General features: G+C 42.8%; 1 protein-coding gene across 1 annotated transcript in view; it reads left to right on the forward strand.

The window, feature by feature from the left end:
• The window catches only part of MTA3 (metastasis associated 1 family member 3), a 429,588-nt gene extending 412,323 nt beyond the window's left edge, over window positions 1-17,265 (forward strand). Inside the window, 1 exon segment of the mRNA XM_030195789.1 lies at window positions 16,793-17,265. Within this exon segment, the coding sequence (XP_030051649.1) occupies window positions 16,793-16,804 (12 nt within the window). The 3' untranslated portion in view covers window positions 16,805-17,265.
• The last annotated feature ends 212 nt before the right edge of the window (window positions 17,266-17,477 follow it).

Consider the following 17,477-nt stretch of genomic DNA (forward strand, 5'->3'; position numbering starts at 1 on the left):
TGCTCAGCTATCTTTTTTCTGAGCCTAAAGGACTGGAATTGAAAAATGTTGCCCTGCACTAATTCAGCTATTCCGCCTGCTTTCTTGCAAAGCAAGCACTGCTGTTCACTGAAATTGTCTGGTACTTCTGGTTATGTATTATTAGCATTGTAGAAATATTTCATAAAACCAGGCTTACCTAATAAAATAAATTTAGAAGCAATTCTATTTCCAGACCCAAGTGCATTAAGACCAGGCAGCATGGTAAAAGATCCACACTATCTGCTTAACGTGGGTCACAGATGTGACAGAGGCAGAATGGAGGCTTAGAGGGGCATAACTGAAGGGGACGCCCAAGTTTTGCTGAGGACGTCCTCGCAAAACATCCCGGTGGAGGGGTGGGGAAACCTGTATTATCAAAACAAGATGGACGTCCATCTTTAGTTTCGATAATACAGTCGGGGACGGCCAAATCGTGAAATTTAGGTTGTCCATAGAGATGGTCGTCCCTAGACTTAGTCGTTTCTGATTTTCGGCGATAATGGAAACTAAGGATGCCCATCTCAGAAACGAGCAAATGCAAGCCCTTTGGTCGTAGGAGGAGCCAGCATTCGTAGTGCACTGGTCCCCCTGACATGCCAGGACACCAACCGGGCACCCTAGGGGGCACTGCAGTGCTCCCAGGTACATAGCTCCCTTACTTTGTGTGCTGAGCCCCCCATAACCCACTACCCACCACTGTACACCACTACCATAGCCCTAAGGGGTGAAGGAGGGCACCTACATGTGGGTAAAATGGGTTTCTGGTGGGTTTTGGAGGGCTCACATTTACCACCAGAAGTGTAACAGGTGGGGGGGGGGGGGGGGGCCTGGGTCCACCTGCCTGAAGTGCACTGCACCCACTAACACTGCTCCAGGGACCTGCATACTGCTGTGATGGACCTGAGTATGACATTTGAGGCTGGCACAAAATATTTTTAAATATGTTTTTTGAGGGTGGGAGGAGGTTAGTGACCACTGGGGGAGTAAGGGGAGGTGATTCTCTCCGGTGGTCATCTGGTACATAAGTACATAAGTACATAAGTAGTGCCATACTGGGAAAGACCAAAGGTCCATCTAGCCCAGCATCCTGTCACCGACAGTGGCCAATCCAGGTCAAGGGCACCTGGCACGCTCCCCAAACGTAAAAACATTCCAGACAAGTTATACCTAAAAATGCGGAATTTTTCCAAGTCCATTTAATAGCGGTCTATGGACTTGTCCTTTAGGAATCTATCTAACCCCTTTTTAAACTCGGTCAAGCTAACCGCCCGTACCACGTTCTCCGGCAACGAATTCCAGAGTCTAATTACACGTTGGGTGAAGAAAAATTTTCTCCGATTCGTTTTAAATTTACCACACTGTAGCTTCAACTCATGCCCTCTAGTCCTAGTATTTTTGGATAGCGTGAACAGTCGCTTCACATCCACCCGATCCATTCCACTCATTATTTTATACACTTCTATCATATCTCCCCTCAGCCGTCTCTTCTCCAAGCTGAAAAGCCCTAGCCTTCTCAGCCTTTCTTCATAGGAAAGTCGTCCCATCCCCACTATCATTTTCGTCGCCCTTCGCTGTACCTTTTCCAATTCTACTATATCTTTTTTGAGATACGGAGACCAGTACTGAACACAATACTCCAGGTGCGGTCGCACCATGGAGCGATACAACGGCATTATAACACCCGCACACCTGGACTCCATACCCTTCCTAATAACACCCAACATTCTATTCGCTTTCCTAGCCGCAGCAGCACACTGAGCAGAAGGTTTCAGCGTATCATCGACGACGACACCCAGATCCCTTTCTTGATCCGTAACTCCTAACGCGGAACCTTGCAAGACGTAGCTATAATTCGGGTTCCTCTTACCCACATGCATCACTTTGCACTTGTCAACATTGAACTTCATCTGCCACTTGCACGCCCATTCTCCCAGTCTCGCAAGGTCCTCCTGTAATCGTTCACATTCCTCCTGCGACTTGACGACCCTGAATAATTTTGTGTCATCAGCGAATTTAATTACCTCACTAGTTATTCCCATCTCTAGGTCATTTATAAATACATTAAAAAGCAATGGACCCAGCACAGACCCCTGCGGGACCCCACTAACTACCCTCCTCCACTGAGAATACTGGCCACGCAATCCTACTGTCTGCTTCCTATCTTTCAACCAGTTCTTAATCCATAATAATACCCTACCTCCGATTCCATGACTCTGCAATTTCTTCAGGAGTCTTTCGTGCGGCACTTTGTCAAACGCCTTCTGAAAATCCACCTTTTTGTGGCTTGGTCGTAAGAAATAAAGGACCAGGTAAAGTCGTCCAAGTGCTTGTCAGGGACGCCCTTTTTTTTCCATTATGGGTCGAGGATGCCCATGTGTTAGGGATGCCCAAGTCCCGCCTCCAACATGCCCCCGTGAACTTTGATCGTCCCCGCGACAGAAAGCAGTTGGGTACGCACAAAATCAGCTTTTGAGTATGCCGATTTGGGCGACCCTGTAAGAAGGACGCCCATCTTCCAATTTGTGTCGAAAGATGGGCGTCCTTCTCTTTCAAAAATAAGCCTGATGGTTAGCTGTGACCACCAATATGCAGGTTGATGCCACTGTGAGGGAATCACATGTACAAGCAGATGTGTAGACAATGGCACTAAATCTAGAGGAAAGACACATTTGTCACTGGTCCCAAGGCCCCAAACTTCCTCTTTACACAGGGAAAAATTCTATAAAGCGTGCTAAAAATCAGACACCCAAAATCTATTCGCTGATAGTATTCTATAAAAGCATCTGGGCACCCAAATTCTGCTACAGAATAGAGCCTAAGTTGGCTTTGGTCGCCAATTTTTAGGCACCAAGACTTACACCATGTGAAAGGCAGGTGTAAATGTTGGCACCTTCTATACAGTTGATGCCTAGGGGCCCTGTTTACTAAGCTGTGTTATAGTAGCGTTAGCGTTTTTAACATGTGTTAACCATGTACCTGCGTTAACCGTGTACGCACCTACAGTGTCCTTATAGGCGCCTACACAGCACATGCGCTAATTGTAGGCATGTTAAAAACATTAATGCGCCATAGTAAACAGGGGCCTAAGTGTCTGAACTGCCTATGCCCCGCCCATATCCCACCCACTTACATGCCCCCTACCAATTCACCTACACACTCATTTATAGAATACTGTCTAAGTGCAATTAGGCTCCTAACTGCCTTTTACCCTCATTTGGGCTCCAAACCACAGCTTCGTTCTTTCCCTTATCAAGTTCTTCCTGTCTCACTATGGTCCCCACTGTTTCTGGTGTACCTTTTCCCCTTTAAGGAAGAAATTTAAATCCTTGGAGTTCTAATTGATAACTATCTTAACTTTAAATCTCACATTTCTTCGGTTAAGAAATCGTTTTTCATACTCTCTCAAATATGTCTTGCAAGATCTCTCTTTGACAAATCTTCCCTCCGCCTTCTCATCCAATCTCTGGTCATCTCATGCCTTGATTACTGTAATCCTCTTCTGTTATGTCAGTTACGAAAACAACAGCTGGTTCATAACACTGCAGTTAAGTTGATATATGGTGCTAAAAAATTCGACAATATTTCACCTCTTCTTCAAGCTGCCATTCAGTATTGGATTCTCTTCAAGATTATTGTTGCTACCTTTCATATTCTTCACTCTGGACTCCCGCTCTTCCTATTTAAACACCTTATACCATATTGATTCATACACTGCGCTCTTCCCAACAGCAGCTTCCTGTGGTGCCTTCACCTTATAGAATGACGTCCCTCTGTATTTATGAACTGAGTTTTCATTGCTACGATTTAAGATCATTCTCAAAGCTCGCTTTTTTCATAAAGCATTCCCTTCTACTCCAATGATTATAACTCTCTCCTCGTGGCCCCCTATGGCAAGACTGCCCTCCACACAATTTTGTCTACTGACTTCTTTTTCACTTCCCCTCCCTACCTTATGTTCTTTCCACTCTCGTTTTAATTTTGACTCTTCCCTCCCTTGGGTTTTAATTAACTTTCCCCATGTAATTTAACTTTTTACCTTTTGTTTCCATTTCATATGTCTAATCCTTCATTGAATTTAATTTCAATGTGAACTGCTTAGATATTTTATTATTTGCGGTATATTAAATAAAGCTGAACTGTGAGTTCCTAAAGTTAGGTATCTAATTGCTGTCTAACTTTGTGGCACACTATATAGAATTAGGTTAGTGACTGATAAGAAATTCGAACTATCAGAAGTATATAAATAGAAATAGTTTTAGCAAAGCAAGACAGATTAATAGCAAACAACAGTAAAACTTTCTAGAATAATTTCTAAAGAATCCATAACCACAATGATTCCTGAACAAATACTTGGGCCTAAGGAAAGCAATCACAAAACCCTTGTTTTAATATAAACTTCAATTCCTGGTAAAAACTAACTAACCCAAATGTAAATTTGATCGCTGAACTTAAAACATATGACCTCCGGATGGCAGTGCAGTCTTCGCCTCTCTTGAAGGTGATGGGAGGAATAAAGGCCTGTGACAGGAAGTGGTGCCTCACAGTGGTACTGAGGCAGTTCTGAGGTTGGTTCTGACTGGCTCGTCATCACTGCATTGCTTAATATGCTGTTTGTTTTCAGTAATGTCCTTCAAGTAATGATAGAACAGCATACGGTGATTGGCTGGATGATTTGTTGATGATATATACCCAATCACAGAGAAGTTCACTACATCATCTCTAGATAACCCCCTTCCAGCCAAAGTGTGCAAGACTCCAAATGATCCTGAATTAATAATAGTCCTTCTCCAAGGTCTCCTTTGTTCTCCTAGGCAGGTTCTTAGTTGAGTCACTGAACATATTCCACCCATTTAAAACAAAAAGGCCGCTAAAACAGCACTTCAGCGGCTATCCGACGATATTCAGCATTGGATAGTGGCTTAAAGAGAGCCAGTTATATCGTGCGATATAACCGGCTATCCCCTGATTTTTCAAACACGTCTGGCTACGTTTGGTGGCCATATTTTGCCACCACAATAACTAGAATAACTTTGGCCAGTCTCACTTTAAACGGCCAGCGCTGAATATCAGCATGGCCAGTTAAAATCGGACCAGTCAAAGTTGAACCAGATATTCAGTGTCGGTCACTGGAAAAGGACTGGCATTGAATATCCAGGTTTAGTGCCGACCATGAGAGACACCTCGGCCACGCGTATTGGCTGCACGGCAAAAATGAAATTGCCGCAAGAGTCACACAGTAGCTGTGCGGTAACTCCATTTTGGCGCGAATTGGGCCCGCATAGCTTTGCAGTTATTACTACTACTTATCATTTCTATAGCGCTACTAGACGTACGCAGCGCTGTACACTTGAACATGAAGAGACAGTCCCTGCTCGACAGAGCTTACAATAAGGGAATATTAAAGTGAGGATGATAAAATAAGGGTTCTGTCACAGTGAAGGTATAATAAGTGCAAAACTTCACTGTAGTAAAAGAGTCATCACCAGCTGTGCACCAATGTTACTTTAAATCTGAGAAATTCTCAATATAGGTCTTTAGAAAAGGGCCTCAAAAAACAAACTTCTATAAATCACTGTAATGCTTTCAAAATGGTTTTGTAGAATATTCATAAATGTACTCAGTGATGAGATAAATCACATGGATGCAAGTTCGGTGTCCTAAGTAGCCTCCAATATTAATCCTTTAGCACAACCAAGTTAAGTGCCTGCCACAGAGCGAGGCAGTAAGTTTTAGACGAGGGATTTGGAATCTGTTTCTAACTTTTACAGCTTATAATTTATTTATATTCTTAGCTGTCCTCGTGATTCTGTACACCAACTAGCACAAATTAGCATTTTTAAATAGCTATTTTCTCACATTAAATACTATTAAAATCTAGCCATGTTTCCCAAACCTGTCCTCAGGGACCCCTGACCGAACATTTTTTTTCCAGAGTATTTATAATGATTGTGCCTAAGACATGTTGCATAAGGTAAAGAGAGTGCAAGAAAACATGTCATGCACATTCACTGTGGATATTCTGAAAAGCTGACCAATTGCAAGGTCCTGGAGGACAGATAGCGGAACTACTATTTTTAGCAAAATCAAAACATATTTAAGAAACAGAATTAATAAAGAAATAATTGTATCTTTCAAGATAAGTATGGACACCAAAACAAAGTCTGTGTGGAAAACTAATAAACAGAAATTGTACCATCCATTTTTAATCGGTGACTACAGAGCTGCCAAGGAGGGCCCAATGTCTGAGTGGGAGATTTTTAGGACATGCCCTCAGCCCCACACACTCCATCTCCTGGCTCCACCCCAGAACATCTCGATTCTGCAGCCGCAGCGCCTTCCCCTCCAGCAGCAGGAAACACCATAATTAAATATGACCCTTCTGCTGCTGTGGGTCCAGTCTCATGATAAGAGCTGCAAGATTTTGCAGCACTTTTTACGAGACTGTTTCTGCAGCAGCAGGAGATGACATAGAAACAGAGAAAAGTGAAGGCAGATAAAGACCATATGGCCTATCCAGTCTACCCAGTCATGCCATCTACTCTTCCCTTTCAGTCCCTTAGAAATCCTACATACTACAGTTTTCATCTCCACCACCTCTACCAGGAAGCTGAAAAAGCTGCAATAGTATTTATTTATTTATTTGCCACATTTGTACCCCACATTTTCCCACCTATTTGCAGGCTCAATGTGGCTTACATAGTGCCATGAGGCGATGGCCACCTACAGTGAAGAAACAAATATCGAGTGAAGTTATTTACAATGAAATAGATTTGAACAGACACATCAGGGAATCATAGAGAGGGAGGTTATATAACAATCATAAAGTTCAATACAAGTTTGGATATCTTTGTATTGCTGGATTTAGGTAGTTAAGTTGGGTCAGTGGGATATGCTCTTCCGAACAGGTAGGTCTTTAGTAATTTCCAGAAGTTGAAGTGGCCGTACGTAGTCCTCATGGTTTTTGGGAGTACATTCCAGAGTTTTGTGCCTATAAATGAGAAGCTGGATCCATGAATTGATTTGTACTTGAGACCTTTGCAATTAGGGTAGCGGAGATTTAAATATTTATAACAACTCTATTACTAGGGAGCAAACACCTACAACTTTTAGGGTCCGATTCTGCCAGTACATTCAAAGGAAAATGATGACATAAAGACCTTTCCAGAAACAACCATGAAGGAGTACAAAAAGAATACTCTTTTAGAAACCAATAATACCCTTTGGATAAAATAAAAGAATTATGATAGCAAAATCTGGAAAATTGACTCCACCTTTCTGTTTAGGTAGCTTTAGAGTGCGAACAGAAATTTGGGGAGGTTTTAATCGGTAACTACAGAGCTACCAAGGCCCAATGTCTGAGTGGGAGATTTTTAGGACATGCCCTCAGCCCAGCCCCACTCAAGAAAAATGTCAGGAAGTATTTTTTCTCGGAGAGATTAGTGGATGCTTATTAGATTGTAAGCTGTTTGAGCAGGGACTGTCTTTCTTCTATGTTTGTGCAGCGCTGCGTATGCCTTGTAGCGCTATAGAAATGCTAAATAGTAATGCCCTCCCGCGGGAGGTGGTGGAAATGAAAACGGTAACAGAATTCAAACACGCGTGGGATAAACATAAAGGAATCCTGTTCAGAAGGAATGGATCCTAAGGAGCTTAGCCGAGATTGGGTGGGAGGCGGGGATAGTGCTGGGCAGACTTATACGGTCTGTGCCCTGAAAAGGACAGGTACAAATCAAGGTAAGGTATACACAAAAAGTAGCACATATGAGTTTATCTTGTAGGGCAGACTGGATGGACCATGCAGGTCTTTTTCTGCCGTCATTTACTATGTTACTATGTTTGGATTTCCACAAAAATTGTGAAAGAATCCTATTTTAAAAAAAAAATTTAATTAATAGGAAATGTAATTGGAAGCATACTTAATAAATAGTTAACTCTAGGGGCCAAAGTCATTTTAATAGTATCTAATCTACCCCACCAACTAAGAGACAAAGGGGACCATTTAGAAACTGAAACCTTAATGGAATTTGTGATTGACTCAATGTTTCTAGCAACGGTATCCTGTAGAGACCTGCCCAAATATATACCCAAACATTTTATGAATTAAATTTGTGTTTTGAATGGGTAAGCACTCAATTCTTGAATTGTTATATCATCATGCAATGGAAGACATTCTGTTTTGTCCCAGTTTATCTTATATCCAGAGATGATAGAAAAAGATGATATCAATGACAAAATATATGGTATCGAAGGTATGTTGGTATACAAAAGTAAATCAGCAGCATACAGAGACAATTTAACAATACTAGACCCAATTTTAAATCCTGTTATATGCAGATCTTCCCTAATTGCTGTTGCCAATGGTTCTATTGCTAGATTAAACAACAGTGGAGAGAAGGGGCAACCTTGTCTACTTCCTCTGGACACTGAAAAATAGGGGTTGACTTATGGTTAACAAAACACATGTTTTAGGGTGTTGATATAATAATTTCACCATATTTATGAATGAAGTTCAAAATCCAAAATATTCCATCGTTAGGAACAAATATCTCCGTTCTACTCTATCAAATGCTTTTTCAGCATCTAAGGTAAGGGCTACCAATTTGTCCATATGTTGACCAGCTGCTTGACACTTTGCATTTCATTTTTTTTTTACTTCTCCTATAATTGCTTCTTGATGTTATAATGCAATAAAATGCAGCGAATGTTGAATAAACTCCTAGATACCAGCCGAGTCACTGCATCTAACATAGACAAACTTGCTAAGTATTTCAACGAAAAAAATTGTAAACCTACGCAACACGTTACCCCAAGGCAACACAGACATTGAAAACTTCCTAAACGAGCTGGACCCAATAAATGGAGAACACCCGGCAGACCGCACTTGGCTAAACTTCACCCTCCTTACCGTCGATACTGTAACACGGGTGCTCAGGAGGTTTGCCAACACTCACTGCAAACTAGATACATGTCCCAACTACTTACTGAAATCAGCCCCTGACTACTTCATAGTAGATCTCACATCCCACCTAAACTACATGCTTCAGCAAGGTCTCTTCCCGAAGGAAAGAGTAATATTCTACTCACCCCAATACCAAAGGACACCACGAAAAAAGCAAATGAAATCTCCAACTACCGACCAGTAGCATCCATCCCGCTGTCAGTCAAACTGATGGCAAGTATGGTAGCCAAATAACTAACCGACTACATAAACAAATTCTCAATATTACATGAATCACAGTCTGGCTTTCGCCCGTTACACAGCACAGAAACAGTGCTACTCACTCTACTAGCCAAATTCAAGCAGGAAATAGCAATAGGAAACAACATCCTCCTTCTCCAATTCGACATGTCTAGTGCATTCGACATGGTAAACCATAACATATTAATAAGATTACTTGACAAATTCGGGATTGCTGGCAACATACTTAACTGGATCAAGGGTTTCCTAACTACAAGAACCTATCAGGTAAAGTCAAAATCAAACATATCATCACCGTGGAAAGCAGATTGCGGAGTACCACAAGGCTCACCGCTATCCCCGATCCTCTTCAACCTAATGATGACCCCACTAGCCAAGGTCTTATCCAACCAAGGTCTTAACCCTTTCATCTATGCAGACAATGTCACTATATACATCCCTTACAGATCCACACTGACAGAAATCGCTAACGAAATCAAGACTGGCTTGAACACCATGGACTCTTGGGCAAATGCATTTCAACTAAAACTCAATAAAGAAAAAACCCACTGTCTTATCCTTTCATCCCAATACACCACGGACAATCCCGCAACTATCAACATCCTAGACCACACCCTCCCTGTCTCAGACAGCCTGAAAATCCTCGGCGTTACACTGGACCACAACACTAGAACACTAGAAAGCCAAGTAAAATGCACAACAAAGAAAATGTTCTACTCAATGTGGAAACTCAAACGTGTAAAAAAATACTTCCCGAGGGAAACATTCACAACCTGATACAATCGATGGTACTGAGCCATGCTGACTACTGCAGTGGAATCTGCACAGGATGCAAAGAACAAATCCTAACGAAACTTCAGACCGCACAAAACATGGATGCAAGACCCATCTTCGGAAAAACACGATTTGAAAGCGCAAAACCCCTTCGCAAAAAACTACACTGGCTCCCAATCAAAGAATGCATTGCCTTCAAAATCTGTACTATGGTTCACAAAATTATATACGGTGAAGCACCGGATTGCATGACAGACCTAATCGACCTACCAGCCAGAAACTCATCCGTGTCAACACGAAAGTACCTAAATCTACACTACCCAAGCTGCAAAGGACTCAAATACAAATCAACTTACGCATCCAGTTTTTCCTACATCAGCATACAACTGTGGAACGCACTACCAAAAGACTTGAAAACCATATACGACCATCTACACTTCAGAAAGACACTCAAGACCCACCTGTTTAAAAAGGCATTCCCTACAGATCCAACGTAAATGCCTGATCTCTGCGACACAACAACGCAAAAGTTCATAATGGCCATCACCGAACTCTCCCGTCTAACGATTCCACTATGTGGTCCTACCATATGAACCTTACCGTATCACAACTTCACCTTGTATTTGTATACACCGGAGTCTGCAACTGCTCTCCGGCACTATGTAAGCCACATTGAACCTACAAAGAGGTGGGAAAATGTGGGGTACAAATGTAACAAAATAAAATAAATAAACATTTCTTCTTGTTTCCTCATCAGGCCAATCAATCCACTCTCCTTGTGCACTCCATCTCTACACACAGATGTTAGTTCTATTCAAACCAACATACTTTCTGCAAAATAAATCAAGTAAAGCAGTAAAGATGTCTTTTTACCATTTTGTTTGATCTTTAGTACATAAGTACATAAGTAGTGCCATACTGGGAAAGACCAAAGGTCCATCTAGCCCAGCATCCTGTCACCGACAGTGGCCAATCCAGGTCAAGGGCACCTGGCACGCTCCCCAAACGTAAAAACATTCCAGACAAGTTATACCTAAAAATGCGGAATTTTTCCAAGTCCATTTAATAGCGGTCTATGGACTTGTCCTTTAGGAATCTATCTAACCCCTTTTTAAACTCCGTCAAGCTAACCGCCCGTACCACGTTCTCCGGCAACGAATTCCAGAGTCTAATTACACATTGGGTGAAGAAAAATTTTCTCCGATTCGTTTTAAATTTACCACACTGTAGCTTCAACTCATGCCCTCTAGTCCTAGTATTTTTGGATAGCGTGAACAGTCGCTTCACATCCACCCGATCCATTCCACTCATTATTTTATACACTTCTATCATATCTCCCCTCAGCCGTCTCTTCTCCAAGCTGAAAAGCCCTAGCCTTCTCAGCCTCTCTTCATAGGAAAGTCGTCCCATCCCCACTATCATTTTCGTCGCCCTTCGCTGTACCTTTTCCAATTCTACTATATCTTTTTTGAGATACGGAGACCAGTACTGAACACAATACTCCAGGTGCGGTCGCACCATGGAGCGATACAACGGCATTATAACATCCGCACACCTGTATTAAACACAGCACTTCTTCACAAAATAATTTGGGGTAGAAAGAAACCTAGTCATACAGTTGTAAGGTGTCGCATTCATCTGCACATTCATCCACTGTCATGCTAAAAACATAGGGGTCCTTTTAGCAAGCTGCGGTAAAAGGGGCCTTGCGCTAGTAGCGGGAGCCATTTTTGCCATGCACTGAGGCCAAAAAAAAGGTATGGCCATGAGGTAAGATTTCACTTACCGTGTGGCCATGTGGGGGTGGGTGGGGGAGCACATACCACCGCCCATTGAGGTGGTGGTAAGGGCTCCCGCACTAACCCAACAGTAACCAGGTAGCGAGCGGCGCTGCCCAGTTACCGCCGGGTTAGCACCTGCGGCAATATTTTTCAAAGATTTCCACTAGCGCCAGAAATGCCACATACTTGAGGTGGAACTATCACCGGCAACTGTGTTGGGCCAGCGGTAGCTCCAGATTGGCACGTGGTAAGCCCGCAGTGGGCTTACCGCCGCATTGTAAACGGGGCCCCCTAGTGCTATTAAAAGATCTGTTAGGGTCACTTTTACTAAGCTGTGGTAAAAATGGCCTTAGTGTGCAGGAGAAACCCATGTATGGGCGCTCTAAGGTCATTTATACCGCAGCCATAAAAATTATAAGCTGAAAATATCGCTCTGTTTGTATAGCTCTTATTTGAAATAATATTCAAATGATTTATTTGTTGCATTTGTATCCCACCTTATCCCACCTCTTTGCAGGCTCAAAATGATACGCAATTGACGCTAGTATATATTCCAAAAATGGAGGAAAAAGACCTCAAAAGTCCCTGCTTGGCAGCAAGTGAAATATCTTAGTGCCAGCTCATATTGGACTCCAGTCATCTCATCGGTCTAAAAAAAACTTTCAAATAATTATTTTATCCATATATTTTGTGCACTTAAATTTCCATTTTTAATTCAAATCTTCGTAAAATATAACTTTTGATTGCTCATACAATATTGCTTTTCTTGTTCATGCAATAATGAAATCAAGTACTTAGCTTTATTCTTGTACCCAACGGGGCTCTCCGTTTCACTGTTCAATTAGCTTCCTCGGGGAACTAAGTGCTCATATCGCATCACCGGTTTTCATCATGCTCCCGATTTCAAACGTGGTGCTTACTAGTTTCTTAACATCGAGATTTGCTCGTGTTGGAGTCCAGTATGAGCTGGAACTAAGATATTTCACTTGCTGCCAAGCAGGGACTTTTGAGGTCTTTTTCCTCCATTTTTTTGAATATATACATAGAGTTATTTGAGTATCATTTGAATATTATTTGAAATAAGAGATATACAAACAAAACGATATTTTCAGCTTATAATATTTGTTATATAGACGGACGAGTAGCTGAAATAGTGTCTGGAGATTGATTTAACAATGCGCTAATGTTGCCATTATTGTGTAGCTCTTTAACATCAGCAAAATTCGCACTTTCCTCTCTGAACACACTACCCGAACTCTCGTCCACGCTCTCATTACCTCTCGCCTGGACTACTGCAACTTACTCCTCACCGGCCTCCCACTTAGCCATCTATCCCCCCTTCAATCTGTTCAGAACTCTGCTGCACGTCTCATATTCCGCCAGAACCAATATACTCATATCACCCCTCTCCTCAGGTCACTTCACTGGCTTCCGATCAGATACCGCATTCAATTCAAGCTTCTCCTTCTTACCTACAAATACACTCAGTCTGCTGCCCCTCACTATCTTTCTACCCTCATCTCCCCTTACGTTCCCGCCCGTAACCTCCGTTCACAGGATAAATCCCTCCTCTCAGTACCCTTCTCCACCACCGCCAACTCCAGGCTCCGCTCATTCTGCCTCGCCTCACCCTATGCTTGGAACAACCTTCCTGAGCCCTTACGCCAAGCCCCCTCCCTGCCCGTCTTCAAGTCTTTGCTTAAAGCCCACCTCTTCAATGCTGCATTCGGCACCTAACCCTTACCGTTCAGTGAATCCAGACTGCCCCAATTTGACTGCCCCTATCGGACCGACCGTTCACTTGTCTCTTAGATTGTAAGCTCTTTGAGCAGGGACTGTCTCTCTTTGTTAAATTGTACAGCGCTGCGTAACCCTAGTAGCGCTCTAGAAATGTTAAGTAGTAGTAGTAGTGTAGCCATTAAAAAAAAAATTACCACCATCCATTTTGCAGGCAGTATCCATGCGCTAATCAGTTAATGCACGTTAATGTAGCTGTTATTATTATTATTAGCATTTGTATAGCACTACCAGACGCACGCAGCGCTGAACACCTGATACAAAGAGACAGTCCCTGCTCAAAAGAGCTTACAATCTAAATAATTCAGACAGACAAGACAAGCTGTTCTAACTGGTTAGCACAGGAACATCTAAAATATGCTCCCTCCCAAAAAATAGATGTTGGGGTTTTTTTTAGGGTGTGGTCAGTGTGCACCCATTGGGCAGTTACCGCAAGATGTCTGAGCGTGTCCCGCAATATACCAATTTCAACTGCATTAGGTGTGCATTAGCGCCTAACGCAACTTAGTGAAAGGAACGCTTTATTAATTGTAGTTGGATTTCATTTCCATTTTCCCCACCCTCCTCCTTATGTTGTTTGAGATATCTGCAGCCTCTGTTTTTTCTTAAGAATTACTCTGTTCTGTTGATAAATCTCTCTTATCTGTCCCCTTCTCCTCTACTGCTAATTCCAGACTCCGTTCCTTTTATCTCGCTGCACCTCACGCCTGGAATAGACTTCCCGAGCCTGTACGTCTAGCCCCGTCTTTGGCTGTTTTCAAGTCCAGACTAAAAGCCCACCTCTTTACCACTGTTTTTGACTCCTAACCCTGTCCTTTTATCCCCACCTCTTTATTCCCTTGCCTCTTAGTTGTTCTGTCTGTTTACCTGTCTTATTTAGATTGTAAGCTCTTTGAGCAGGGACTGTCTTTTTGTGTATGGTGTATAGTGCTGCGTATGCCTTTTAGCGCTATAGAAGTCTCATGCAGTAACCGAGCGGTAATGACCTATACGCACGAAATGCCACTTGGTGCACGTCCGATACACGTGGCAGAAAATAAAAATTACTTTTTGGCTACGCATATCGGATGTGTGGCAAAAATTAAATTACTGCAAGAGCCCGTGGTAGCTGGGCGGTAACTCCATTTTGTCTGGGCAAGCGTAGATACTTATGCCACTTAGTAAAAGGACCCCATAATTTTTTGCTGGCTTTTTAGCAGAGTAACAAGTTGTTCAGTTGTATTTTTATATGTAATGACATTCTAAACTGCTGTGTTTTAAAGCAGAACATGTCTTTTGACAAATTAAACAGACTTCATACCAGCGATGTAGGTATAGGTTGGGTCTAGGCTGGCCTGGGCTCCTACGCTTTTGCCTCTGGCTCACCCAACAGTTACGTGTACATCATTTGTGTAACTGGGAAGGATCCCTAAGCCCTATCTGCTGAAGAAATCTGGCGAGGACCCCAAGCCAGCTATGTGATGCCATGAAAAATCACTGCAGACAGAACCGCACTTTGAACACCATAAATATGCTCCGTTCTCATGGGAGCACTTCCTGATGGAGCACAGTTTTGTTTTTACTCAACTTCCGATTTACCTCCCTCCAAAGAAACCTATGTGACAAAAAAATAGATAAAATGGGACGATGATAGGGTCCACCATAGACTCATAGGCCTTGCATACAAAAAGAACACCACCCTAGTCAAGCATGAGATTGGTAGGACAGAGCGAGCTATAAATGTTTTAAATACATTTCAAAGTTTTCACAGACTACATTTATCAAGAGGAGGTAATTGGAACTCGCAGCAATTACAGTAGCGTTTTTGCAGCATTCCTATTAAAAGGAGAAAACAATGTTCAAGTGTCTCTTGTTTTTATAAATTGTCTTTTCAGGTGGATTCCCAACTTGACATCAGTAGCGTAACCATACCACTAATTTTGGGTTGGCCTGAAGCCAAAGTGGGTGGGCACAAAGTTTTCTCTCCACTCCTGACTTTCCCCAGCTCCCCCGCTTCCTCCCCATCTCCCCAGCATCTCCCCCAAATCAAAATGTAAATATCTTAGCTGGCGGAGATCCCCAAGCCCTGACATCTGTAGAATGACATGGGGACAGGGACCCGCAGTAACCGTGGGAATGGAGACGGGACAGAGCCCCCAGGGACAGGGCGGGGACAGAATCTGAGGGGATGGGGACAAATCCCGCGGGGATGAGGACACAGCCCACGGGGATGGGGTCAGACTTTGTCCCTGTGTCATTCTCTACTTTGAAGGCTGTTAATAAATTGGACAGTTATTTATGTACAAGTGATGCAGACGATGATGTTTTCAGTTTTTGGAAAAACAAGCAAAAGTGCTGGCCACAATTGGCAAAATTTGCATGTGGGATCCTGTACATTCCTGCTACCAGTACATCTTCTAAGAAGACATCTTCTAGTGCAGGAAGGTCTGTGGAAGACAGGAGAGCTAGATTGAATCCTGAGATTGTTAATGACTTCTTATTCATCCACAGATTTAAAAATCATAACAGTGCTTCATAGGGCATATTTCACCCCCACTAGGGCATACAGAATGGGTTGCATTTTGTACCCCTAGACATTTTAACAGGGTGGATTAGGGTTCCTTTGGGTAGCAGAAGTCAGATATTGTTGGGGCTGGAAGGGTAGAGGGTAGCAGGGGGGGCGTTATTGTAGTGGTTATTGATGTTTTCTATTTATGATTTATAAACAACAGTTGCATAGCATATTGTTCCTTTTTATACTTTAATAAAAAATTTTAAATATAAAATCATAAGTGTTTGAGGCTTGTTCAGATGAGGCAGAGCCCACAGGGACGGGGCGGGGATGGAGACCGAGCCTGTGGGGATGGAGACAGAACCTGTGGGGATGGGGCGAGGATGGAGACAGAGCCTGCGGGGATGGGGACTAAATCTTCGGGAATGGGATGGTGACGGAGACAGGACTTGCAGGGATGAGGTGGGGATGGAGACAGAACCCTCGGGGACGGGGACAAACTTTGTCCCCGTGTCATTCTCCAGTAGACCTCCTCCTCTGGCAGCCAGAACTGCTACCAGACTTGGCAATCAGAGACTCCTGAGCTGGCACCCTGCGTATTTTCAGTCTTTTTCTATAGCTAAATTTTATTAAATAATTTTTACTGTTACATTTTTTCTCTGAGTATTTATACTTGTACTTTTTAATTAAAAAGCGTTTCTGAACATCTGATCTCCCTCTTGTCTACAGAAAAATCCGTAAAGAATTTTCCAGAACGCAGTTAAAAAGAGCTTCTAGAAGACCTTGTGCTCCAATCTTTGTGAAGAGGCTTCTCAAAGCCAACAACGGACAGGAAGAAGTGGATTCTGTAATCATCATGGACTAAATACATGGTCAAAGAAGAATGTGATTTTAATTTTCAAAAGTTTAAGCACAAACATGCATGAAAATCTTTAGGCGCTAATATAGATGGAAAAATCTACTATGTAAATATTCGTGTTTCAAGATGCAAGATTCCAAAATATCTTTCTGAGGGGCCCTTTTACTAAGGTGCGGGAGGGCTAACGCACAGGTACTGCAGGCCAAATGAGCACTACCGCCGGGGTAGCGCATATGCCCGGTGGTAATACTCAAGTTTGGCGCGCACCGAATCCCGCTGTAGAAAATATTTTTCTACCACAGGGGAGAGGGTGTTCCCAGCGGCAATCAGCAGTTGGCGCACACTGCATGGTTACCGTTAACTCAATGGGCGGCGGTAAGGGCTCAGGCCGTAAATAGGCGTGCGCTAGTTTTAATTTTAGCACGCACTCATTTCCCGGCCCATTCAAAAAAGCCCTTTTCCCCAGCTGCGGAATAAAATGGCCCAGCTTGCACCCAAAACATGCACCCACACTACTGCAGGACACTTTTTACTGCGGCTTAGTAAAAGGAACCC

Source organism: Microcaecilia unicolor, chromosome 3 (genome assembly GCF_901765095.1).
Source record: "Microcaecilia unicolor chromosome 3, aMicUni1.1, whole genome shotgun sequence".
Taxonomy (NCBI): Eukaryota; Metazoa; Chordata; class Amphibia; order Gymnophiona; family Siphonopidae; genus Microcaecilia; species Microcaecilia unicolor.